Source organism: Salvelinus fontinalis, chromosome 14, assembly GCF_029448725.1.
Source record: "Salvelinus fontinalis isolate EN_2023a chromosome 14, ASM2944872v1, whole genome shotgun sequence".
NCBI lineage: Eukaryota > Metazoa > Chordata > Actinopteri > Salmoniformes > Salmonidae > Salvelinus > Salvelinus fontinalis.
Window position 1 is genome coordinate 44,691,332 of NC_074678.1, and position 24,539 is coordinate 44,715,870.

The window sequence follows — 24,539 nt, forward strand, 5'->3', positions numbered from 1 at the left end:
GTGTAAGGTATATTTGACCAAGGCAGAGGGTGATTGAGATGGTTTGGGAGGAGTTGGACCGCAGAGTGAAGGAAAAGCAGCCAACAAGTGCTCAGCATATGTGGGAATTCCTTCAAGACTGTTGGAAAAGCATTCCAGGTGAAGCTGGTTGAGAGAATGCCAAGTGTGTGAAAAGCAGTCCTCAAGGCAAAGGGTGGCTACTTTGAAGAATCTAAAATATATTTAGATTTGTTTAACACTTTTTTGGTTACTACATGATTCCATATGTGTTATTTCATAGTTTATGTCTTCACTACGATGTAGAAAATAATACAAATTAAGAAAAAACCCTTGAATGAGTAGGTGTCCAAACTTTTGACTGGTACTGTACATATGTAAAATAAAACATTCATATCTTCATTTGATAAGTATTCAACCCCCTGGCAGTGATTACAGCTGTGAGTCTTTCTGGGTAAGTCTCTAAGAGCTTTTGTACACCTGGACTGTAAAATATTTTCCCATTTATTATTTTTTAAATTCTTCAAGGTCTGTCAAGTTGGTTGTTGATCATTGCTAGACAGCAATTTTCAAGCCGATTTAAGTCAAAACTGTAACTAGGCCACTCAGGAACATTTAATGTTGTCTTGGTTAGCAACTCCAGTGTATATTTGGCCTTGTGTTTTAATTTATTGTGCTGCTAAAAGGTGAATTTATTTCCCAGTGTCTGTTGGAAAGCAGACTGAAGCAGGTTTTCCTCTAGGATTTTGCCTGTGCTTAGCGCTATTCCGTTTCTTTTATCGTAAAAAAAAATCCATAGTTCTTGCTGATGACAAGCATACTCATAACATGATGCAGCCACCACCATGCTTGAAAATATTAAGAGTGGTACTCAGTGATGTGTGTTGGATTTGCCCCAAACGTAACACTTTGTATTCATTTCATAACATTTATTTCTTAGCCACATTTTTGGCAGTTTTACTTCAGTGCCTTATTGCAAACAGGATGCATGTTTTGGAATATTTTTATTATGTACAAGCTTCCTTCTTTTCACTCTGTCAATTAGACTGGTATTGTTGAGTAACTACAATGTTGTTGATCCATCCTCAGTATTGTCTTATCACAGCCATTAAACTCTGTAACTGTTTAAAGTCACTTCATGGTAAAATCTCTGAGCCGTAAAATCTTCCTACCTATCTGGCAACTGAGTTCGGAAGGAGGCCTGTATCTTTGTAGTGACTGGGTGTATTGATACACCATCCAAAGTGTAATTAATGACTTCACCATGTTCAAAGGGATATTCAATTTTTACCCATCTACCAATAGGTGCCCTTTCTGACGCTTTGGAAAACCTTTGTGGTTGAATCTGGGTTTGAAATGCATTGCTCGAATGAGGGACCTTACTGGTAATTGTATGTGTGGTGTACGGAGATGATTTAGTCATTCAAAAATCATGTTAAACACTATTATTGCACACAGGGTGAGTCTATGCAACTTATTATGTGACTGTTAAGCACATTTTTACTCCGGAACTTATTTAGGCTCGCCATAACAAAGGTTGTTGAATACTTAGACTCAAGACATTTAGTTTTTCATTTTTAATTAATGTATCAAAGTAAAAAAAAAAAAACATGATTCCACCAAACAACAACACTCTTTTTTAGCCACTGACAATGTTACCTGGTATCAGTAAGTCATTCTGGTTAATGACCTTATTGATTATGCCGATTGGTGGGCTTTTATTCTTCTAGGGACATGTCAGAATGGTTCATTCAATATCAGGTTATCTAGACAGGGTTTTTAATCCGGGCTGGTATATCAACTGGTAATAATGAGTTACTTGGTCTGAATATTTGATTTCTGTGAATGTGTCTTTACAGCACCTTGCCTTTGCATTCATCCTGTACCAAAAATCATTGTTTGGAGCACCATGATATTGACTTTTGTTTTACATCTCAAGAACCCATCACAAAGCAATCCACATAAATATGTTGTTTATCATAACCAAATTACAGTCCACATTTAAATTAGCTGGAGGCCTTTTATATAATGTGCATTAAGTCTATTGCTGACACACAATGAGTGTGTCCATTTCATTATGTATTTCAACATGCTGTTTGACTATAAAGGTCACACTTCGCATCTTAATTATGATTACATATGTACACCTGATATAGCCTAATTGTGTTGTGTAATTGCACACACATTGACATTGAAATGCAGGCGTAATTGCATTGTTTAAAGGATACTTTACGTGAATCCTATCAATTTATCAACTTGATTATTAACATCAATTTTTTTTTATTTTTTTTTTTTTTTTTATCCCATTTTCTCCCCAATTTTCGTGGTATCCAATCGCTAGTAATTACTACCTTGTCTCATCGCTACAACTCCCGTACGGGCTCGGGAGAGACGAAGGTCGAAAGCCATGCGTCCTCCGAAGCACAACCCAACCAGCCGTACTGCTTCTTAACACAGCGCGCCTCCAACCCGGAAGCCAGCCGCACCAATGTGTCGGAGGAAACACCGTGTACCTGGCCCCCTTGGTTAGCGTGCACTGCGCCCAGCCCGCCACAGGAGTCGCTGGAGCGCGATGAGACAAGGATATCCCTACCGGCCAAACCCTCCCTACCCCGGACGACGCTATGCCAATTGTGCGTCGCCCCACGGACCTCCCGGTCGCGGCCGGCTGCGACAGAGCCTGGGCGCGAACCCAGAGACTCTGGTGGCCTAGACCACTGCGCCACCCGGGAGGCCCTTATTAACATCAACTTGATAAAAAAAGTACTTGTCATTTCCAAATCAGAAAAATATATAGCTATATCAAAATCAGTTTAGGCTTTAGATTGTGCATTCATTTCAAGACATGTTACCCATGGACTCCAATTCATGACTTGGTAACAAATAAACCAAACGCAGAGGAACTGTCCAGATTGATTCAGTACAGTTTCCCAAAGTTAGTTTGGCCTCTAGCTGAGACGGTATTTTATCCTGGATTTACCCATGCCTTGTGCGTGTGCCAAGTCATCCGACGCAGACGCAATTCTGCTTTTTGGTCCAATCATTTGCTCACTCTTAGGAATGTCACATCTCATTTTGGACATTAATCAAATATTTTTTCCTCAGCACGACCTTTGATGACCGGGTGTATTTCTGTAAATACATTTGGAATTGAAAGGAACAGTTGTTTTAGGTTGAGATTTAATCAATGAATGCCACCCCAAAAATGTTTTCACAAAGGCTATTATAACGTTAAAAAATTATTTATGAGAGAGTTAGGCTATTTAAGGACGTGGTGTGACTTTTCTGCTAAAACCAGTAAATTAAAAAAGTGCAAGTTCCAAATAAACACGTTATCATTATTTTCATGTTGGCAACACGCAGGTGTCCGTTCATTTGTCAATACCGGGGCCAATACTCCCGCCTCACGACTGCTGCTCCGCTAGTGTTCTCCGAGGATGACAGTCCAGCGGCATCTCCGCCTTTACATCGTGCACCCCCTCCCCTTCTCCTAGTCACACATTCTCACTGTAACTCCAACTGTAGATCACAGGTAATATAATCGTCGAAAAAAGGACCTTACATCAAAGAAAAGGGAAGAAAGAAATAAGGCAAGCAATGCTATCTTCTGACAATATCTCATTCAGTTTGAGAGCGCAGCAGGATGAATTTAATCTTCTCAAGATTCTTGGCATACTTTTACTTCGGATTCCAAGTTATTCTACAGTTCTTCATCGACCCTTGTCACCTCCATCCCCAGCCGTGCCACATTCTGGCGCAGATAGGACACACCGTGCGCCTTGGTGCCCTTCTGCCCACCCGCCAGCCAGCCAGAGTGCAGGCTGCCTTGAACCGCGCCCTCACCGGTCTCGTTCAAACTGGGGACAACTTTCTACCTTACAACCTGAGCCTGGAAGTGGTTCCTCGAGAGCCGGCCAACGGAGACCCGGAGTCCCTTTTCAGGTGTGTTTGTCAGGCTATCGTTGTTCAGGGGGTCTCCGCTGTTCTCGCCTTCCCCCAGACCCAGGAAGAGATCGTACAAGTGGAATTTATGGCTTCTTTTTTGGAAATCCCCTTTATAAGCATCATTGAACACGGAGAGCCTCTGAAAACACAGGTAACACATTTACATTCAGTTATGTCACAGCTGAAGTAGTCTTTACAGTGTTTGTTTTCAGGTAAATGGTTTGTACCGCCGCAGTAAACTTAGGCAATTCAGATGCCTGTGCGTTATGGTGCGCCACTGTGGCCAAAGTGTCGCGCTGCTTTTTCCATGAACCCAATCGAAACCAAGAGGGTGAATGTGCAGTTAACAGGGTATTTTGGAGATAAAGCGTATATAAAACATGTGGATAGAAATTGTGAAAAGAGCACATGAAAATAGTGGCAGTATAGTCTTATGGCAACTAGCCACTCTTTTGCCTCTCCCAACTGTTGCCTTTTTCGATTTCTACCCCCAGTGTCAGGGTTTTGGTCCTTGTAATATTATGACATTTACCCTGCGACCCTGATATTTTGTTTTCAAGGGAGATTTTATTCAAAGGGTGCAATTTTTTGACCTGATCACGTACAAGGTCTGCCTCGGTAACACGCTGCGCGAGAGCGCACCGGTTGTTTCTCCAAAAATTATTTCCATAAGACTTTCCATTCCGACCTGATCTATTAATTTCTCATTTAGCAGAATACATTGTCAATGAGTATGTTTGCTTTAGGGCCATAGTGTGGTGCTGCAACCTGGTCTCAGAGCATTTCCTATTACTCTATACATAAACCTGAAACATCTCATTTAGTATGATATGTTTGGTTTTGTATGGTGGTCTATGTATTAATTTGTGGATGTCCATCACTCATTTCGTATGATATGTTATGAATTACAATTCGTATTAAACTGAACATAAATATAAAGGCAACATGTAAAGTGTTGCTCCCTTCGGATCATTAGCTGAAAAAAAGATCCCAGAAATGTTCCTTGTGCACGAAAAGCTTATTTCTCTCAAATTTTGTGAGCATTTCTCCTTTACCAAAATAATCCATCTACCTGACAGGTGTAGCATATGAAGAAGCTGATTAAACTGCATGATCATTACACAGGTGCACCTTGTACTGGGGCCAGTAAAAGGCCAGTAATGTGCTGTTTTGTCACACAACACAATGCCACAGATGTTTCAAGTTTTGAGGGAGTGTGTACTTTGCATGCTGACTGTAGGAATGTCCACCAGAACTGTTTCCAGATAATTTAATGTTAATTTCTCTACCATAAGCCGCCTCCAATGTTGTTTTAGAGAATGTGTCAGTATGTCCAACCAGCCTCACGACCACAGAACATGTGTAACCACGCCAGGCCAGGACTTCCACATTCAGCATTTTCACCTGCAGGATTGTCTGAGACCAGCCACCCGGACAGCTGATGAAACTGCGGGTTTGCACAACCAAATAGTTTTTTGCACAAATTGTCAGAAACCGTCTCAGGGAAGCTCATCTGCGTGCTCGTCATCCTCACCAGGGTCTTGACCTGACTGCAGTTCGGCGTCATAACCGACTATAGTGGGCAAATGCTCACCTTCGATGGCCACTGGCACGCTGGAAAAGTGGGCTGTTCATGGATGAATCCCAGTTTCAACTGTACCAGGTAGATGGTAGACAGTGTAGTGTGTATGGCGTTGTGTGGGTGAGCGGCTTGCTGATGTCAACATTGTGAACAGAGTGCACCATGGTGGCGGTGGGGTTATGGTATGGGCAGGTATAAGCTACAGACAAGGAACACAATTCTATTTTATAGATGGAAATTTGAATGCACAGAGATAACGTGATGAGATCCTGAGACCCATTGTTGTGCCATTCATCCGCTGCCATCACCTCATGTTTCAGCATCATAATGCACGGTCCCATGTCGGAAGAATCTGTACACAATTCCTGGAAGCTGAAAATGTCCCAGTTCTTCCATGTCCTGCATACTCACCAGACATTTCACCCATTGAGCATGTTTGGAATGTTCTGGATCGACGTGTACAACAGCGTGTTCCAGTTCCCGCCAATATCTAGCAACTTCGCACAGCCATTGAAGAGGAGTGGGACAACATTCCACAGGCCACAATCAACAGCCTGATCAACTCTATGTGAAGGAGATGTGTCGCGCTGCATGGTGGTCACATAAGATACCAACTGGTTTTCTGATCCACGCCCCTACCTTTTTTTAAAGCTATCTGTGACCAACAGATGCTTATCCGTATTCCTAGTCATCCATAGATTAGGGCCTAATTTATTTATTTCAATTGACTGATTTCCTTATATGAACTGTAACTCAGTAACATCTTTGAAATTGTTGTGTTTATATTTTGCTAAACGTACTATATATTAAGAATATGCTAAACGTTTGTTACAAATTCTAGCTAGGTGGCTAGCTAACGTTAGCTAGTTTAGGGGTTAGGGTCAGGGATTGTTAGGGTTAAGTATAGGAGTTAGTTTAAGGTTAGGGGAAGGGTTAGCTAAAAGGCTTAAGGTTAGGGTTAAGGCTTCCGCATGCTTCCCAGCCGAAACAATTCCTAAGAGTTTGTGCATATATTATGACAACATTTTGAGATGTTTTTGTTTGTTCTGGACTTCGGTGAAGTTTTTTTCAGCTGTTCAGGCACACAACAGTTTTTCTAGAGGCAAACCGAAGTTCGGAGCCAAAGTCTCCGCCTCTGCCAGTGATTGGTCAGCAGTAGAGATTCTTCAATAAAGTCTTTGTTGTCATTCAACGAGAGACGACTCGTTTTTCATTTAAAAAATGTCATTGAGAAATACTGCACCAAACAGCTTTGTTAAGATGTAAAATTGCGCGACTAAGATCTCCTCGGCAAAACGGCAAAATGAATGACAGATTTTTTTTCACTTATCTTAGATAAAATTGTACTTTAAGTAAGTGTATACTGGCTATGGCGTCTCAAAATGGACAACCAGTACTGTTTCTGCTTTTGTCTCGTTTTTCAAGCGAATGTCTTTGAAGGGAGTATATGAGCACACTCGTTCGGTTCGCCTAGCCGACTTCGGCTAGCCGCCAGCCGAACTGAAGCATGCTGATGCCTTTAGGGGAAGGGTTAGCAGACATGCTAAGCAGTTGCAAAGTAGCTAAAAAGTAGTAAGTAATTGAAAAATGCTTAAGTTGTTTGTGATGAGATTTGATCTCACAACCTTTAGGTTGCTAGTTGCTCGCGTTACACGCCCACCCTTCAATCCACACCAACCACCCTACTTTTGTTTTTGCCATCTGTAACCATCTGTCTCATATAACCATACCAAACGTAACATCTCATACTAATTTGGTCTCTGAGACCAGGCTGGATTATGTACTCATTGTGCTGTGTAAAATGACTTTGGCCACCGCATACCACTGGTAATTGGTTATTGATTTGACCTATCTGAGCCTTCTTTGTGACATGGAATGAGCTACAGCTAATCAGTATATTATTGCATCCTGAGTTCATACTATTTGTGCCTGTCAGTTGTCATGTTCTTTACATTATTACCTATGACAATGACTGCTTTACACACACACACACACACACACACACACACACACACACACACACACACACACACACACACACACACACACACACACACACACACACACACACACACTTCCATCTGTATGTTATATAATGTCAGTGACTTTAGAGCAATGTGACGCTACGTGACTTCCCTGGTAAAATAGCTCTGCAATGATTTGCCTCAAAATTATTCAGATGGGTAACTTCCATAGGGACCATGACATTGCTCATTCACCTTGTTGGTAAGGGACAAGGCCATGTACTTGAGAGCATTTCACCATCTTTCATTCAAAATGTCTCTCAAAAGATGTATGATTTCACAGTGTCACTGGATTTGGTATCGCTATTTCCCTTGGCATGCAAGGGAGGCGACGTGAACATCTTAAAAATCATAGCCAGCTGGAAGATTCCTTTTGAGCACTGCAAGCTCGGTACTCTTGGGGAGAGCTGTGCCTAAAATCAGAGCGAGCGACTGAGAGAGAGATGGGAAGTGCAGTCACAGTATCCGTACGCCAATTGAAAACTTGTACTCTTGTCTCATTTTCTATTCCACGGCCCCTCTCCATTTTGCCATCAAAACCAAGATCACAACTATGGCTAATGGTGCATCCTACAGTATACAACCTCCATCCCTGTCATGGCTTTCAGAGAGAGGCCTGCAGTTTGATCAGCACTACATGAGATGACAGGGGGTTTGCCTGGGCACTGGTAGTTTCTTTCTGACCTTTCAGGTCAGCTATTACCCTGCCTGTCATGCTATGCTGGCTCTAATTCACCTGTCCCAGGTTTAAGAGACTGGATGAGTCATAGTCACAGTTTCACAGTACCAGCTGAGCCACCCCAGTCAGGCAGCCTGCCGTAGTAGAATGTGTCAGAGTGCTCACTCTGGCAGTTTCAGCTGGAATCTCTATCTGTGGTTCTCCTTTGGTTGTTCTCTCACTCTGTCTGTCTGTCTGTCTCTCTCTCTCGCTCTGTCTCTCATTTGTCTCTGGGTGCATCCCTTCTTTCCTTACTGGCAGTAATCTGAAAGAGCTGGACAGCTGTGTACGCATATGGGCAGTAGGTGTCCTCCATATTGCTTTCACCTATCCTGTGTCTTCATATCAATGCAGATAAAGGAGAGGTGGGAAAGCCGCTTTAGGTTCTCGAAAAACACCTTTAGCTGTATGTCTCCGTGACTTGTCAGTTCGTGTTGGCCAGTTAGTCTTTCTAAGATGTGCAGTGTGTTTTAAGTCTTTTGTGGATGTGGTTGTAGGCCACATGATTGTGCACTTGTCTTTCAGCTGTTAATGCGCCTGTCCTGATATGTGCATAGTTACTACGTCAGTGTGTCTGTGAACTATTGAACTTGGCAGACCTTTCCAGTTTCAGACGGCTTACAACACAAGGTACTTTAACAAATTAAAAGGGGAAGAAAAAAAATCACACACTGTAAATCTTAGAGTGGGCAGGGAAAAGTGCACACATTTGTCTTGTTTAATGTCTGCCCATTAAAATCGCTTTGGAGGGTTCCTTAACTGACGGTGAAATTATCACTGGGCTGAATGGGGAAAGAGATGGGAGGCAAACACATACACACAGTCCACCCGCCTGGAGAGTTTTGTACCAAGCCACCTGACTTCCTCAGTTGCACCTCGTTATGCAATGATCAGCAGCAGATGAAACCTGTCAGAATTATTCATGACAACAATTTCACGATGTCATGACACACAGCAGTGGACAATCATGGCCGCCCCCTTCATGGTTAGCCAACGAGCCAACCTCCCAGTTAACCACTGCATGTTTAGGAATTTACCATGAACTGCCATTAATATTATTGCTGTAGTCATGTTCTGTTAATTAAAGTCCTACGTAGGGGTTATATGAGGTCCTGATGATTCCCCTTGCTTCACTAGGATCTAAGAGGAAAGGAATAAGTCATGTCATGTAAGGTTTATGACATGGCCTTTTGATGTCTTACTCTGCTTCCAAACCGACTTTGAGAAAAGGAATGATCCCTGTGGAAGGATGTAATGTATTCAATGTCTACACGTCATAGTTTTATGTAGGTCATATACTGCATTCAGTGTTTCACACAATATAAAGGCGACACAAATAGCCTTTTAATCCTGGGAAAAGTGGGATTGTGGCATATGGGAATGGCATCACATGCATGGGGCAGAGCTGAGATGGAAATCTCACAGACACAATGAAGTCCCTTTCCCTCGCCTTCTTCAGTCTGCCAATCAGTCTAAAAGCTCTCATTGGTCTGCACTATGGCGCATGTTGTGTAACCCCAAAAAATTAATGAATGTGAGTAATAGAGAGGGCTTGTAAAACACAATGCCTTAGAAATGGGGGATTGGCCTTCTTCGAGCTCCTTTGAGATGCATATTAGTGCCTAGAGCCGAGTCTACTTTAGATCAGACACTGAGATATAACTACGGGCTCTGTGAGGGGAATGAGCTGAAAGATGGTCCCTGCTGTTCTGGTGAAATGTTTGCTTTAACAAGCATAGTGAGGTCTTGCAAACTGAGGTTGTAATACTTTGCTTTCCCGGGCGAGTTCGCCGACTGCACTTGTAATGCAATTGTGCGTATAAAAGAACAGATCATCACTTAAGATGTGAGAGGCAGCCTATTTTGAAACTTTGACAGTTGAATCGCTATCAAACCCCTGTAATCTGTTTTGAAAATTTGCTGTTGTTTGAGTGTGTTTATTAGTAGTGGTATTTCTTATGGCAAGCATATATGATTGTGGATGCTCTTGACTAGAGCTAAACCCCTAATTATTTGCTCGATGAAAATGGTCGTAGTGAGTGTGACAGGCAATTAACGTTGCCAGTTTTACATGTTGGTAATAAATGATTTGGTAATACTGCACAGTGATTACGCTAATACACCCACACAGTAGGTACCAAGTCCTTCTTTTAAGATTAAAATACCAAGCTCTGATGTACCGCTAATGCAAACAGCCTTAAAAGTAATCAAACCATGTTCTCATTTGAGAACTCTCTCGATAGTAACTTTCATGGTGCCTTTTTGCTGCTTCATTCGGGCCAAGTGGATTGATTCTCAGAAATATTCTGCAATTTGCCCCCGCCTTTTTCTTTATAATGCTAGAATGTCATTGAATGTTATTTCTCAGTGGTACAGCAGCACGGGGCTTTTTTCTCAGTCGGTCATTACATTTAATGAATCATCTGTCCCAGAGAAATGTTTACAGATACGTTTGCGGAAACATGCATATTGGAGAGAAATGGATTTGGCTTGAGGGTTAAAATAGATCTCTTGCTCCGTCCCAACATTAGAGGGCAAAGGCACAACTTTCAGAGAGGTTAACTTTCCTCCTTATGCAACTTACTTGAGTATAACGTTTAATTAGGATTATCTTGAGTCAGATTCTTGACTGCTTTGTTAAATAGGGGGGAAAGTACGGGTGTGAAAGCTATTTTTTGTCAATGTGTTTTCTTTACTACCCAATCCGAGCTTTGCTGTCAGCAGCAGAAGCTCGGCTTGCAGTGGTCGAAGTTAAGGCAGGCCCAGTGCATTAGAGAAAAAGGTCTGAGTCAGTAGACTCCTGAGCACCAAAGATAGAGGCCTGCCTTTCATACCGCAGGTCCAGTTTACCGCTCAAGGGACAAAAGGCAAGGAGCACAACGATTAAACCCCCCCCCCCCCCCCCCCCAAGACTTTTCCACTTGCAGAACTAGACATGAGTCATCATAGGCGATTTGATACTCTAATGCCTAGCAAAGGTTATTAAAGAGAAGGGACCTGGATTGACACCCCAGATTCTTCTATTCATCTTCAGAGGCGCAATGCTATTTTCAGGCAGAATCTGAACTTTGACCTATTTCTGTTTGATATTTGCCTCACCAATAAGATAAGTTGCTGATAGTACTAAGAGGCTCAACAGACCCTAGATGGGTGTTGGCAAACATGAGAATTGGGATTCAGAATATGCTGACATATACAGTAGCTTCACTTCCCTTTCCTCCAGGAGTAAGCACATAAATACACATACTGTTCCTCATAGAAATCTTTATATTTTTCACTTATATCTCTCTTTTCTTTCTCTTCGTCATGCAAACATAGATTCACCTTAATTGCAGTCTGTTACTCTACTCAGAGGTGACCATTGCAGCTCTGTCCTAACAGCTCCAGTCTGCTTCACCTAGCTGTGCAGGGAGAGGTGTGAAATACCTGGGGGAGATAACTGGTAATTGCTCACAGGTGGGGGAGAGTGATAGGCAGTGTTAGGATCTGGCTAAGTCCAGGGTTACAGACCCAGGGGAGACTGGCTGGGAAAATCAGTTTGCTGCTGGAAGAGGTGTTTGAGGGGCCAAGAAGGGCACTCGTCCTTTGCTTCGAATGGAGACCCCCATTACCCCAGGGCAGTAATGGGGACATTGCCCGGCAAAGGGTCCTATCCTTTAGATGAGATGTCAAACTGAGAAGCGTGATCTCTGATAATCTCATGGCATGTATTGGCATCATGGTGAACTTGCTATCTACAGAGGTCGGAAATGTACATACACTTAGGTTGGAGTCATTATAACTAGTTTTTCAACCACTCCACAAATTTCTTGTTAGCAAACTATAGTTTTGGCAAGTCGGTTAGGACATCTACTTGGTGCATGACACAAGTAATTTTTCCAACAATTGTTTACAGACAGATTATTTCACTTACAGATTATCTCACTGTATCACAATTCCAGTGGGTCAGAAGTTTACATACACTAAGTTGACTGTGCCTTTAAACAGCTTGGAAAATTCCAGAAAATGATGTCATGGCGTTAGAACCTTCTGATAGGCTAATTGACATGATTTGAGTCAATTGGAGGTGTACATGTGGATGTATTTCAAGGCCTACCTTCAAACTCAGTGCCTCTTTGATTGACATCATGGGAAAATCAAAAGAAATCAACCAAGACCTCAGAATAAAAATTGTAGACCTCCACGAGTCTGGTTCATCCTTAGGAGCAATTTCCAAACACCTGAAGGTACCACGTTCATCTGTACAAACAATAGTACGCAAGTATAAACACCATGGGACCACACTGCCGTCATACCGCTCAGGAAGGAGATGCCTTCTGTCTCCTAGAAATGAACGTACTTTGGTGCGAAAGTGAGAATCAATCCCAGAACAACAGTAAAGGACCTTGTGAAGATGCTGGAGGAAACGGGTACAAAAGTATCTATATCCACAGTAAAACAAGTCGTATATCGACATAACCTGAAAGGCCGCTCAGCAAGGAAGAAGCCACCTCTCCAAAACCGCCATAAAAAGCCAGACTATGGTTTGCAACTGCACATGGGGACAAAGATCGTACTTTTTGGAGAAATGTAGAAAAATAGCACTGTTTGGCCATAATAACCATCGTTATGTTTGGAGGAAAAAGGGGGAGGCTTGCAAGCCGAAGAACACCATCCCAACCGTGAAGCACAGGGGTGGCAGCATCATGTTGTGGGGGTGCTTTGCTGCAGGAGGGACTAGTGCACTTCACAAAATAGATGGCATCATGAGAAAGAAAATTATGTGGATATATTGAAGCAACATCTCAAGACATCAGTCAGGAAGTTAAAGCTTGGTCGCAAATGGGTCTTCCAAATGGACAATGACCCCAAGCATACTTCCAAAGTTGTGGCAAAATGGCTTAAGGACAACAAAGTCAAGGTATTGGAGTGGCCATCACAAAGCCCTGACCTCAATCCTATAGAAAATTTGTGGGCAGAACTGAAAAAGCGTGTGCAAGCAAGAAGGCCTACAAACCTAACTCAGTTACACCAGCTCTGTCAGGAGGAATCGGCCAAAATTCACCGAACTTATTGTGGAAAGCTTGTGGAAGGCTACCCGAAGCGTTTGACCGCAAGTTAAGCAATTTAAAGGCAATGCTACAAAATACTATTTGAGTGTATGTAAACTTCTGACCCACTGGGAATGTGATGAAAGAAATAAAAGCTGAAATCGCTCATTTTCACTATAAAGTGGTGATCCTAATTGACCTAAGAGGGAATTTTGACTAGGATTACATGTCAGGAATTGTGAAAAACTGAGTTTACGTACACCTTAGCCAAATACATTTAAACTTCAAACTTCAACTGTACATGTAGTTTCTGGTGTGTTCTAATGGAACTGTGTCCAAATAGATTTTATATTTGTCATCCTGATTTCCGGACCTTTTTAGGATTATCATTGTATTCGTCATTATATCCCAGGTCTGACAGAACCTGTGCAGATGATCTAGGTGCTGCTGTAACTCCTCCTTAGTGGGAGACAGCAGCACCAGGTCATCTGTGTACAGTAGATGCTTGATTTTAGTGTTGTGTAGGGTGAGACCAGGTGCTGCAGATTATTCTAATGTTTTTGCCAATTCTTTAATGTAGATGTTAAATACTGTTGGACTTGTTAAGCAGCACTGTTTCACTCCACGTCCCTGAGAGAAGTCTGTTTCCTTGTTGCCAATTTTAACCGCACATTTGTTTTTATTGTACATTGATGTAATAACATCATCTATTAGTTTATAAAAAAAGACATTCATGCCAAATTGAATCAAATGCTTTCTTGAAGTCTATGAAACATCTCTCTACTATTATTCTGACATTTCACATTCTTAAAATAAAGTGGTAATCCTAACTGACCTAAAACAGGGAATTTTTCTAGGATTAAATGTCAGGAATTGTGAAAAACGGAGTTTAAATCTACTTGGCTAAAGTGTATGTAAACTTCCGACTTCAACTGTATATTCCCCCATAAATTTGCTTCGTGCTGGTGGGTGCTACATATTGGTGACGAATGGATTGAGTTACCTCCACATCAATCAGTTTATGAAAAGCCCTGTGTGAAATGCAATACATTGTAATCTTCAAGGAAGGCACTACTTCCATTGGATTCGTTAAGTCTATTTGAAGATCCTTTGAAACAATTTGTAGAAATGACAGTTAGTAACTCAAAAATGCTGCATGCACAAAACAAATATCAGACAGCAAGGCTGTTGATCCAGGAGGGGCTGCTCTGCTGTTACCAAGCAAAGCTTGATTTTGGAAGAAGCTAACCACTTAGCTAGCTACATATTGAATTTAATTTATTTTGGGTAAAAGACATATACAACAAAATGTACAATGTTGACCTAGAGGTTATCACTTAAAAGTATTCATTAAAAAGCTTGTTTCCAAAGTGGTCCTCGATATTATTGATTAAAAGGCAAAACAAAATGACAAACAACCATATATACATTCATTTATATTGACATCCTAAAAAAGTGTCTCTATTCACTGCACTTTTCCCTAACCTTAACAATCAACCATATTCATTTCACATTTCGACCTTTAAAAACAATCTATTCATTGCACATCATACCTATCATTCAAATATATACACCTGACCAGCAGTCGGCGGCACAAGGGGCAGTGGAGGGTTTTCTATTACTTAGACATCCTTGTCTAAATGAAAACCTTTGCCTGCTTTTTAAAGCTATTTCAAAGACAAATGCCTGTATAGAGAAACGTGCTCCTCACAATACTGTTTACTCTTGGGATTTTACAAGACATAACACTAGCTCTAGACCATATCAATGTGCTTTTTCATATAACCTGGGGCGCAATCATTTAAGATGTCAAACATATGATTAAGTTTAAGTTGGTCCACTCTGGACTCCAAAGGCAACACGCCCACCTCCCCGAACTCCTGTACCCCTATGTGGGTCCTAGGAGGGACATTCAGTATATACCTGATAACATTATTTTGCATGATCTGCATTCTCTTTTTCAGCTTTTTTGATAGCCCACTATACCAAGCAGAGCAGCATAATCAAAATGACACTGAGTCAAGGTTGAGACAAGCAGTTCCTTAACTTTGATGTTAAAATATCAATTTGTTTGCCATTTTAGAAAGAATTTTATCAGCAATCAGGTCTCCAGAAAGGGATTGATCTAGGGACACACCAAGATAAGTTACACTTGTTTTAGATTCAATCTCCTTGCCTGCACAGTTTACCCAAGCAATCTATGTTTTGTTCCAAACAAAATCGGTTAGGTTTTTCCCAATGTAGCGACAATTTGTTGTCAGTCAACCAATCTCCAACAAAATGCAATTCCTTACTCAGGGTCTCCTTGATGTAAACTGTATCCTTCCCTGATACCAGTATGGCTGAGTCATCAGCATAAAGCAGGATTTGCATCTGCCATATCATAAACGTATATAAGAAATAAGAGAGGCCCTAAAATTGATCCCTGCAGTACTCCACGGGATATTTCTTTGGCCTCTGACAGAACATCACCAACATTACATTCTTGTATTCTGTTGGTCAGATAAGACATAAACCAATTCCCTGCTACACCATTTAGACCCATGCATTTCAGTTTCATCAGGAGAATATCATGGTTCACAATGTCAAAAGCTTTCTGCAAGTATACCATGACCATACCTGAATAGTTCCCCGTCTCACTTTCCTGCTTGATGTGGTGAAAAAGGTGGCTAAGGCAAGTATCAGTGGAATGAGCAGTTCTAAAGCCAGACTGGAGTTCATAAAGACGTTTGTGCTCAAGAAGGTATCCCTCAAGTTGATTAAAAACTAATCTCTCAACAATTTTGGATAAGCTGCTGAGGATCGACACAGGTCTGTAGTTTCAGGAACCACCCTGGCTGTTTTGAGATAATTGGGAAATGTACCACTACTAACAGAAAGGTTAACAATATGCGTTATCATTTTAGCAGTGACACAAGCACTATCCTTTATGAATCTTGCAGGAAGAGTATCCAGCACGGGTGCTTTGTTTGTGCTCGTTAAGCATAGTAGATTGGAGACTTTGCACAGCTCAAACAAATAATTTCTGATACCTTTGCTATGGTAAAAGTTGTTAACAAAAGACTGGCCGTGGTGTCCAGAGAAGGTTGGTAACTTCTTAACCAGAGATGAGGCTATAGGAGGTTAAAAAAATAGTTAAAATAATATGCAACCTTTGCCTGGTCATAACATGAAACATCATCAATATCCAGGCCAAAACTACAGGATGTTACCTTATAGGGAGTTTTTGAGCCAATGCCCTTTAAAATGTTCCACAGTTTACAGGGCTGATGTAAGTTGTAATGTTGGGATTTGGCCTTATCCATTTTGTATCTTGCCTGGTTTCTACAGTTATTAAAACCATAATCTTGTTGTAGATGTATCCTTTTGAATTTGGTAGCGATCCCTTTTCCTAAGATCTCGGAAGTGATCCATTTTCCTGACCGCTGTTTGATTCAAATTTGTTTCGTCGCCAGAAAGTCGAGTGCAGACAGAAACATTTATTTAAAAAAGATACCAAAGATACCTGTTCACCCACGACCGCGTGGCCAAGCACGACTCCAAGACCATCATTAAGTTTGCTGACGACACGACAGTGGTAGGCCTGATCACCGACAATGATGAGTCGGCCAATAGGGAGAGGTCAGAGAACTGGCAGTGTGGTGCCAGGACAACAACCTCTCCCTCAACGTGAGCAGGACAAAGGAGCTGATCGTGGACTACAGGAAAAGGTGGGCCGAACAGGCCCCCATTAACATTGACAGGGCTGTAGTGGAGCGGGTCGGGAGTTTCAAGTTCCTTGGTGTCCACATCACCAACGAACTATCATGGTCCAAACATACCAAGACAGTCGTGAAGAGGGCACGACAAAACCTTTTCCCCCTCATGAGACTGAAAAGATTTGGCATGGGTCCTGACAGGTTGCATCACCGCCTGGTATGGCAACTGCTCGGCATCTGACCGTAAGGCACTACAGAGGGTAGTGCGAAAGGCCCAGTACATCACTGGGGCCAAGCTTCCTCCCATCCAGGACCTATATAATAGGCGGTGTCAGAGGAAAGCCCATAAAAATGTCAGAGACTCCAGTCACCCAAGTTATAGACTGTTTTCTCTGCTACCGCATCGCAAGCGGTACCAGAGCGCCAAGTCTAGAACCAAAAGGCTCCTCAACAGCTTCTACCCCCAAGCCTGCTGAACAATGAATAAAATTGCCACCGGACAATTGACATTGACCCCCTCCCTTTTGTTCACTGCTGCTACTCGCGGTTTGTTTGTTATCTATGCATAGTCACTTCGCCCCCACCTACATGTACAGATTTTCTCAACTAGCCTGTACCTCCGCACATTGACTCTGTACCGGTGCCCCCTGTATATAGCCTCGTTATTCTTATTGTAATACTTTTTATTTTAGTCTACTTGGTAAATCTTTTCTTAACTCTTCCTGAACTGCACTGTTGATTAAGGGCTTGTAAGTAAGCATTTCACTGTAAATTTCACTTGTTGTAATTGGCGCATGTGACAAATAAAGTTTGATTGGATTTATTCTAAAATATATATTTTTTTTTTCTCAGAAATCTACACACAATACCCCATAAAGACAAAGTTAAAACAGGTTTAGACATTTTTACCAATTTATTAAATATTGAAAACAAAAATACCTTATTTACATAAGTATTTCAGACCCTTTGCTATGAGACACGAAGTTGAGCTCAGGTGCATCCTGTTTCCATTGATCCTCCTTGGGATGTTTCTACAACTTGATTGGAGTCCACCTGTGGTAAATTCAATTAATTGGACATGGTTTGGAAAGGCACACACCTGTCTATATAAGGTCCCACAATTGACGTGAGGTCGAAGGAATGGTCCGTAGAGCATCGAGACAGGATTGTGTCAAGGCACAGATCGTGGGGAAGGGTACCAAAACATTTCTGCAGCATTGAAGGTCCCAAAGGACACAGTAGCCTCCATCATTCTTAAATGGAAGAAGTTTGGAACCACAAAGACTTTTTCTAGTGCTGGCTGCACAACCAAACTGAGCAATCGGGGGAGAAGGTCCTTGGTCAGGGAGGTGACCAAGAACACGATGGTCACTCTGACAGAGCTCTAGAGTTCCTCTGTGGAGATGGGAGAACCTTCCAGAAAGACACACATTAAGAAAGACACCCTTTATGGTAGAGTTGCCAGACGGAAGCCACTCCTCAGTAAAAGGCACATGACAGCCCTCTTGGAGTTTGCCAAAAAACACCTAAAGACTCTCGGACCATGAGAAACAAGATTCTCTGGTCTGATGAAACCAAGATTTAATTATTTGGCCTGAGAGCCAAGCGTCATGTCTGGAAGAAACCTGGCACCATCCCTACGGTGAAGCATGGTGGTGGCAGAATCATGCTGTGGAGATGTTTTTCAGTAGCAGGGACTGGGAGACTAGTCAGGATCGAGGCAAAGATAAATGGAGCAAAGTACAGGGAGATCCTTGATGAAACCCTGCTCCAGTGCTCTCAGGACCTCAGACTGGGGCGAAGGTTCAACTTCCAACAGGACCACGACCTTCAGCACATAGCCAAGACAGCGCAGGAGTGGCTTCGGGACAAGTCTCTGAATGTCCGTGAGTGGCCCAGCTAGAGCCCGGACTTAAACCTGATCGAACATCTCTGGAGAGACCTGAAAATAGCATTTCAGCAATGCTCCCCATCCAACCTGACAGAGCTTGAGAGGATCTGCAGAGAATAATGGGAGAAACTCCCCAAATACAGGTGTGCCAAGCTTGTAGTGTCATACCAAAGAAGACTGAAGACTGTAATCGCTGCCAAAAGGTGCTTCAACAAAGTACCGAGTAAAGGGTCTGAATACTTTTATAAATGTAATATTTCCCTTTTTTATGTTTTATAAATTAGCAAACATTTCTAAAGATCTGTTTTTACTTTGTCATTATGGGGTATTGTGTGGAGAATTTAACCCTGTGGCACCCCCATAGAGACTGCAAGAGGTCCGGACAATAGGCCCTCCGATTTGACACACTGAACTCTATCTGAAAAGTAGTTGGTGAACCAGGCGAGGCAGTCATTTGAGAAACCAAGGCTGTTGAGTCTGCCGATAAGAATGCTGTGATTGACAGAGTCAAAAGCCTTGACCAGGTCGATGAAGACAGCTGTACAATACTGTCTTTTATTGATGTCGGTTATGATATCGTTTAGTACCTTGAGCGTGGCTGAGGTGCACCCGTGACCAGCTCGGAAACCGAATTGCACAGCGGAGAAGGTACGGTGGGATTCAAAAGAGTCAGTGATCTGTTCACTAACTTGTCTTTTGAAGACTTTAGGCAGGGCAGGATGGATATAGGTCTGTGACAGTTTGGGTCTAGAGTGTCCCCCCCCTTTGAAGAGGGGGGTGACCGCGGCAGCTTTCCAATCTTTAGGGATCTCGGACGATACGAAAGAGAGGTTGAACAGACTGGTAATAGGGGTTGCAACAATGGCGGCGGATAATTTTAGAAATCTAGCCTTTGCTTTCCTGACTGACTGCGTGTATTGGTTCCTGACTTCCCTGAAAAGTTGCATATTGCAGGGACTATTCGATGCTAGTGCAGTCTGCCACAGGATGTTTTTGGGCTGGTCGAGGGCAGTCAGGTCTGGAGTGAACCAAGGGCTATATCTGTTCTTAGTTCTACATTTTTTGAAAGGGGCATGCTTATTTAAGATGGTGAGGAAATTATTTTTAAAGAGCAACCAGGCATCCTCGACTGACGGGATGAGGCCAATATCCTTCCAGGATACCCGGGCCAGGTCGATTAGAAAGGCCTGCTCGCAGAAGTGTTTTAGGGAGCGTTTGACAGTGATGAGGGGTGGTCGTTTGACCGCGGACCCATTACGTACACAGGCAATGAGGCAGTGATCGCTGAGATCCTGGTTGAAGACAGCAGAGGTGTATTTAGAGGGCAAGGTGTGAAGTGCCAGTTTACAACCTCCCTGGCCTGCTAGGCTCCAGTGGGGGAAGGGGGCCTCCTACAGAAGTTAGAAAGTTACATAGTTTGGGTCTCTGAGGGCTGTGAGATGGTTTGCTAAAGATGTCCACATGCTTCCCAGCCGAAACAGTTTGGAACAGTTCGTGCATATATTATGTAAACATTTTGTGACATTTTTGTTCATTTTGGACTTCGGGAAGGGTTTTTTCAGCTGTTCGGGCACAAAATTGTTATTTATTTTTTACCGAGACAAGTCGGTAACCGAGTCGGTAACCGAAGTCTATGCCCCCTTGTCGGTGGTTGGTCAACAGTAGGCATTCTTTAATGAAGTGCCTGTTGTCATTCAACGAGAGACGACTCATCCTAATGCACATTTTTTCACTTAAGAAATACTGTACCAAACATCCTAGTCAGACGCAAAATTACGCAACTAAGCTAAATATACAAAATTCATGACAGATTTCTTGAGTTATTTTCGATTAATTCTGACTATTTTGAGGAAGTGCATACTGGCTACAACGTCTCAAAATGGACAAACAGTATTATTTCCGTTTTTTCTCGTTTTTCAAGAATGGGAGTATGTGAGCACAGTCGTTTGGTTCAGCCGAACTTAAACATGCTGACACCTCTGAGTCTCTGGCAGGGAATATGTAACACTTAGAGACATTATATTTTTGAGTGATTACATTTTATGCACTGCAGTAAGAATATGAAAATAGGGCCCATAAAAGTTGTTTGGCTTGTAAAAAGCAGTAACAAAAAAGAGGCAAAACTTGAAATAATTTTAAATAACATGTCAGAGTAAGGGTTATGAGAATGGTACTGAAAGTTCCTTTTTTACTGGGATCAGGGCTTTGAAATCAAGCCTAGTTGTTGTAGATGTGATACTGATCTGAATGCGATCCGGTGTTTGGCAAAAAAATCTATACTCCCATTTGTTGTTCTTAGGGCTGTATTATCTCAGATCTAACTAAAGAGATTCATGGGAGCGGCTTATGCATGTATTCATATCATTTCCCAGGGACATTCTGGAATAACTAGTGTTGGTTTTGGTTATTGCTCAAAACTGCAGAGCTTGTTTTTGTTTAGTGAAAGTTTTTTTTTTACACTAGAGGCAGACCGTACCCAATCTCTGTATTGTTTGGGCAAGACTGTTGTTGGGCTTTTCCTTGATAACATTTTTTGTAGGGGTTGATACATTTTTCGTAAGCGAAAATTAAGTCAGAAATTTCAAAGTGATTACAAACTTCAGAAGCCTTTTTTAAACCTCAAATGCACTACACGTTTTACATTTCCTGCAATTTCCTGAAAGTTCTTCTGCAACAGGGTGATCAAATAAGTTCCGGCACCTGTATAACGCAGTCCAAAACAAGCCTATTTGATTTGCCCATATTCCAATGTTCCCTTTTTATTATTATTATTATCACAGAGTGATATCACTGTATCACTGTATCGTCTATTAATTTCACCACTTCGCTGAGAGAACTCCTCGGTACCATTTCCAAGACAGCATAGATCACAAAGACGCTATTCGATTACAACCACATAAACAAATGCAGGAAATAAAAATGACAGGTCAGACTGTAGAATGACCCCCAATATGGCCTAGTGAGTGAGCATAAACAGTACATTTCCGCTCTGTCGGCTGTCAGGCCCCTCTGTGTTATTTCTGATTCACGGAGCATGGTTATTGACCTGTCATTACTCTTAGAAGCCCTCCAGTCTGCTTCATTGCAAAGGAATTCAGCTGACTGTTTTTTGTTGTTGGATGAAGCAGCACATTGACCGAGAGACCAGACCAGCACTGGGGCCGGATGGAGTGTGCTGGCATCTCACTTCAGAGCTAATCCATTGTCTTCCCCTCTGACTGCAAACAGCGTTTTGGCAGGCACCGACGCTCCCTGAATTCTGCATTCGGCTCGTTCGCCTGCCAAAGACTCCCCTTCAGCTTTGCTGCTGCACCCATGTTATTATCCAACCTCTAGTTGTGTTGAGCTCTTCGTGTTCATTTTTTTGCGACCACCGTTTTCTAGACACAGCCTCATTTGTCCTCCCCTTGATTCTAAACAATCCCACATTTGGTGATTTTATTGCAGAATTTGCCCTGCAACAACCATCCCTGCCAACCCTTGAATTGAATGTCGTCCAGACATTACGAGGTCCAGTGTATTAGCCATAGTGGTAATTTGCACCATCAATGCTAAAGAGGGGGTCTTCGTAAATGTGGCACTTTAGATTGTACCACTGTATGCTCTCTCAAATAGATGAGGCACTTCAGCCCGGATCTGATTGAGCAAACAAAGAGTAAACTTAACCTGTGTAAACATCTTCGGCAAACAAATCCAGGTTTGGAGTGGTCAGTGTACAACTACCTGTGGCAGTCATCAGCTCATTAGCAATGAAGGAAACTATATTCTTATACAATACTTTGATTTCATCAATCCGATTAATTAATTGCTAAACCTGAAAGTTCATCCAGCCATTTTGTGCCGGACAGTTCCCAATCTTAAGTTCCAATATCATTTCACGATATTTGACTGTCAATTTGGATACTCCTCGAATAGATTTCAGGAACATTTAATTTAGCAGATAAGGTATGATATTTATATATTCCTGTTGTAAACCTAGTGGTTTTGTAAGAATTCATTACATTGAGTAATTAACAGTATGCTGACTAATTAAAGGACAAAACGCAGTATCATATGATGTAAAATGCATCATACCGGCTGTATTTATGAATTTTGAAAGTTATATAAACTTGATTGCTGACATGGTAAACATGGGACTATATCAACAATCAACTAATGAAAGAAATGCGAAAATATAGTTTTTGGGCGGAGTTTTTCTTTAACTGGCATTAAGGGATTCATAAAGAGTCTGTAAATGTTAAATACAGGTTCAATAAAAAAGGGTTTATAATTTTGTATTAATAATTAACTATAGGTTCATGTGAAATTGAATGTTCAACATTCTGATAGAATCGGTGTTTGTGAAGTGGTGATGCTTGCTCAGAGGTTATATCTAAACTCAACACTGTCACCTCTATGCTTATGTTAATCAGTTATACAGATCTTATTTTTTGTTTCTTACCCTGTCAATGATTGATGTTTACTCTGTCTTTCACTCCCCAAATGGGTTGAAATATATATATATACATTTGTGGTCTGCTGGAGGTCATTTTGCAGGGCTCTGGCAGTGCTCCTCCTTGCATAAAGGCGGAGGTAGCGGTCCTACTGCTGGGTTGTTGCCCTCCTACGGCCTCCTCCACGTCTCCTGATGTACTGGCCTGTCTCCTGGTAGCGCCACCATGCTCTGGACACTACGCTGACAGACACAGCAAACCTTCTTGCCACAGCTCGCATTGATGTGCCATCCTGGATGAGCTGCACTACCTGAGCCACTTGTGTGGGTTGTAGACTCCGTCTCATGCTACCACTAGAGTGAAAGCACCGCCAGCATTCAAAAGTGACCAAAACATCAGCCAGGAAGCATAGGAACTGAGAAGTGGTCTGTGGTCACCACCTGCAGAACCCCTCCTTTATTGGGAGTGTCTTGCTAATTGCCTATAATTTCCACCTTTTGTCAATTCCATTTGCACAACAGCATGTGAAATTTATTGTCAATCAGTGTTGCTTCCTAAGTGGACAGTTTGATTTCACAGAAGTGTGATTGACTTGGAGTTACATTGTGTTGTTTAAGTGTTCCCTTCATTTTTTTGAGCAGTGTATATATATATACACACACACACACACACACTACCGGTCCAAAGTTTTAGAACACCTACTCATTGAAGGGTTTTTCTTAATTTTTTCTTATTTTCTACATTGTAGATTAACAGTGAAGTACCTTGTCACAACACAACTGATTGGCTCAAACGCATTAAGAAGGAAAGAAATTCCACAAATGAACTTTTAACAAAGCACACATGTTAATTTAAATGCATCCCAGGTGACTACCTCATGAAGCTGGTTGAGAGAATGCCAAGAGTGAGCAAAGCTGTCATCATGGCAAAGGGTGGCTATTTGAAGAATCTCAAATATATTTAGATTTGTTTTACACTTTTTTTGGTTACTACATGATTCCATATGTGTTATTTCAAAGTGTTGATGTCTTCACTATTATTCTACAATGTAGAAAATAGTAAAAAATAAAGAAAAACCCTTGAATGAGTAGGTGTTTTAAAACGTTTGACCGGTAGTCAATATATATTTTCTTAGTTATTATTATTATCGTGTGGTACTTTTACCCCTTTTTCGTGATACACAATTATTTACAATGACGGCCTACCCCAGCCAAACCATCC

The 24,539-nt window shown here is 41.8% G+C and overlaps 1 protein-coding gene across 2 annotated transcripts in view; it reads left to right on the forward strand.

Annotated features, from left to right (window-relative positions):
• The first annotated feature begins 3,327 nt into the window (after positions 1 to 3,327).
• Positions 3,328 to 24,539, forward strand: part of grin3bb (glutamate receptor, ionotropic, N-methyl-D-aspartate 3Bb) — a 113,050-nt gene continuing 91,838 nt past the window's right edge. For both annotated transcript variants that reach the window (XM_055861986.1, XM_055861988.1), the window contains exon 1: positions 3,328 to 4,093. In XM_055861986.1, coding sequence (XP_055717961.1) covers positions 3,641 to 4,093 — 453 coding nt within the window. In that variant the 5' untranslated portion in view covers positions 3,328 to 3,640. The remainder of the gene's footprint in view (positions 4,094 to 24,539) is intronic.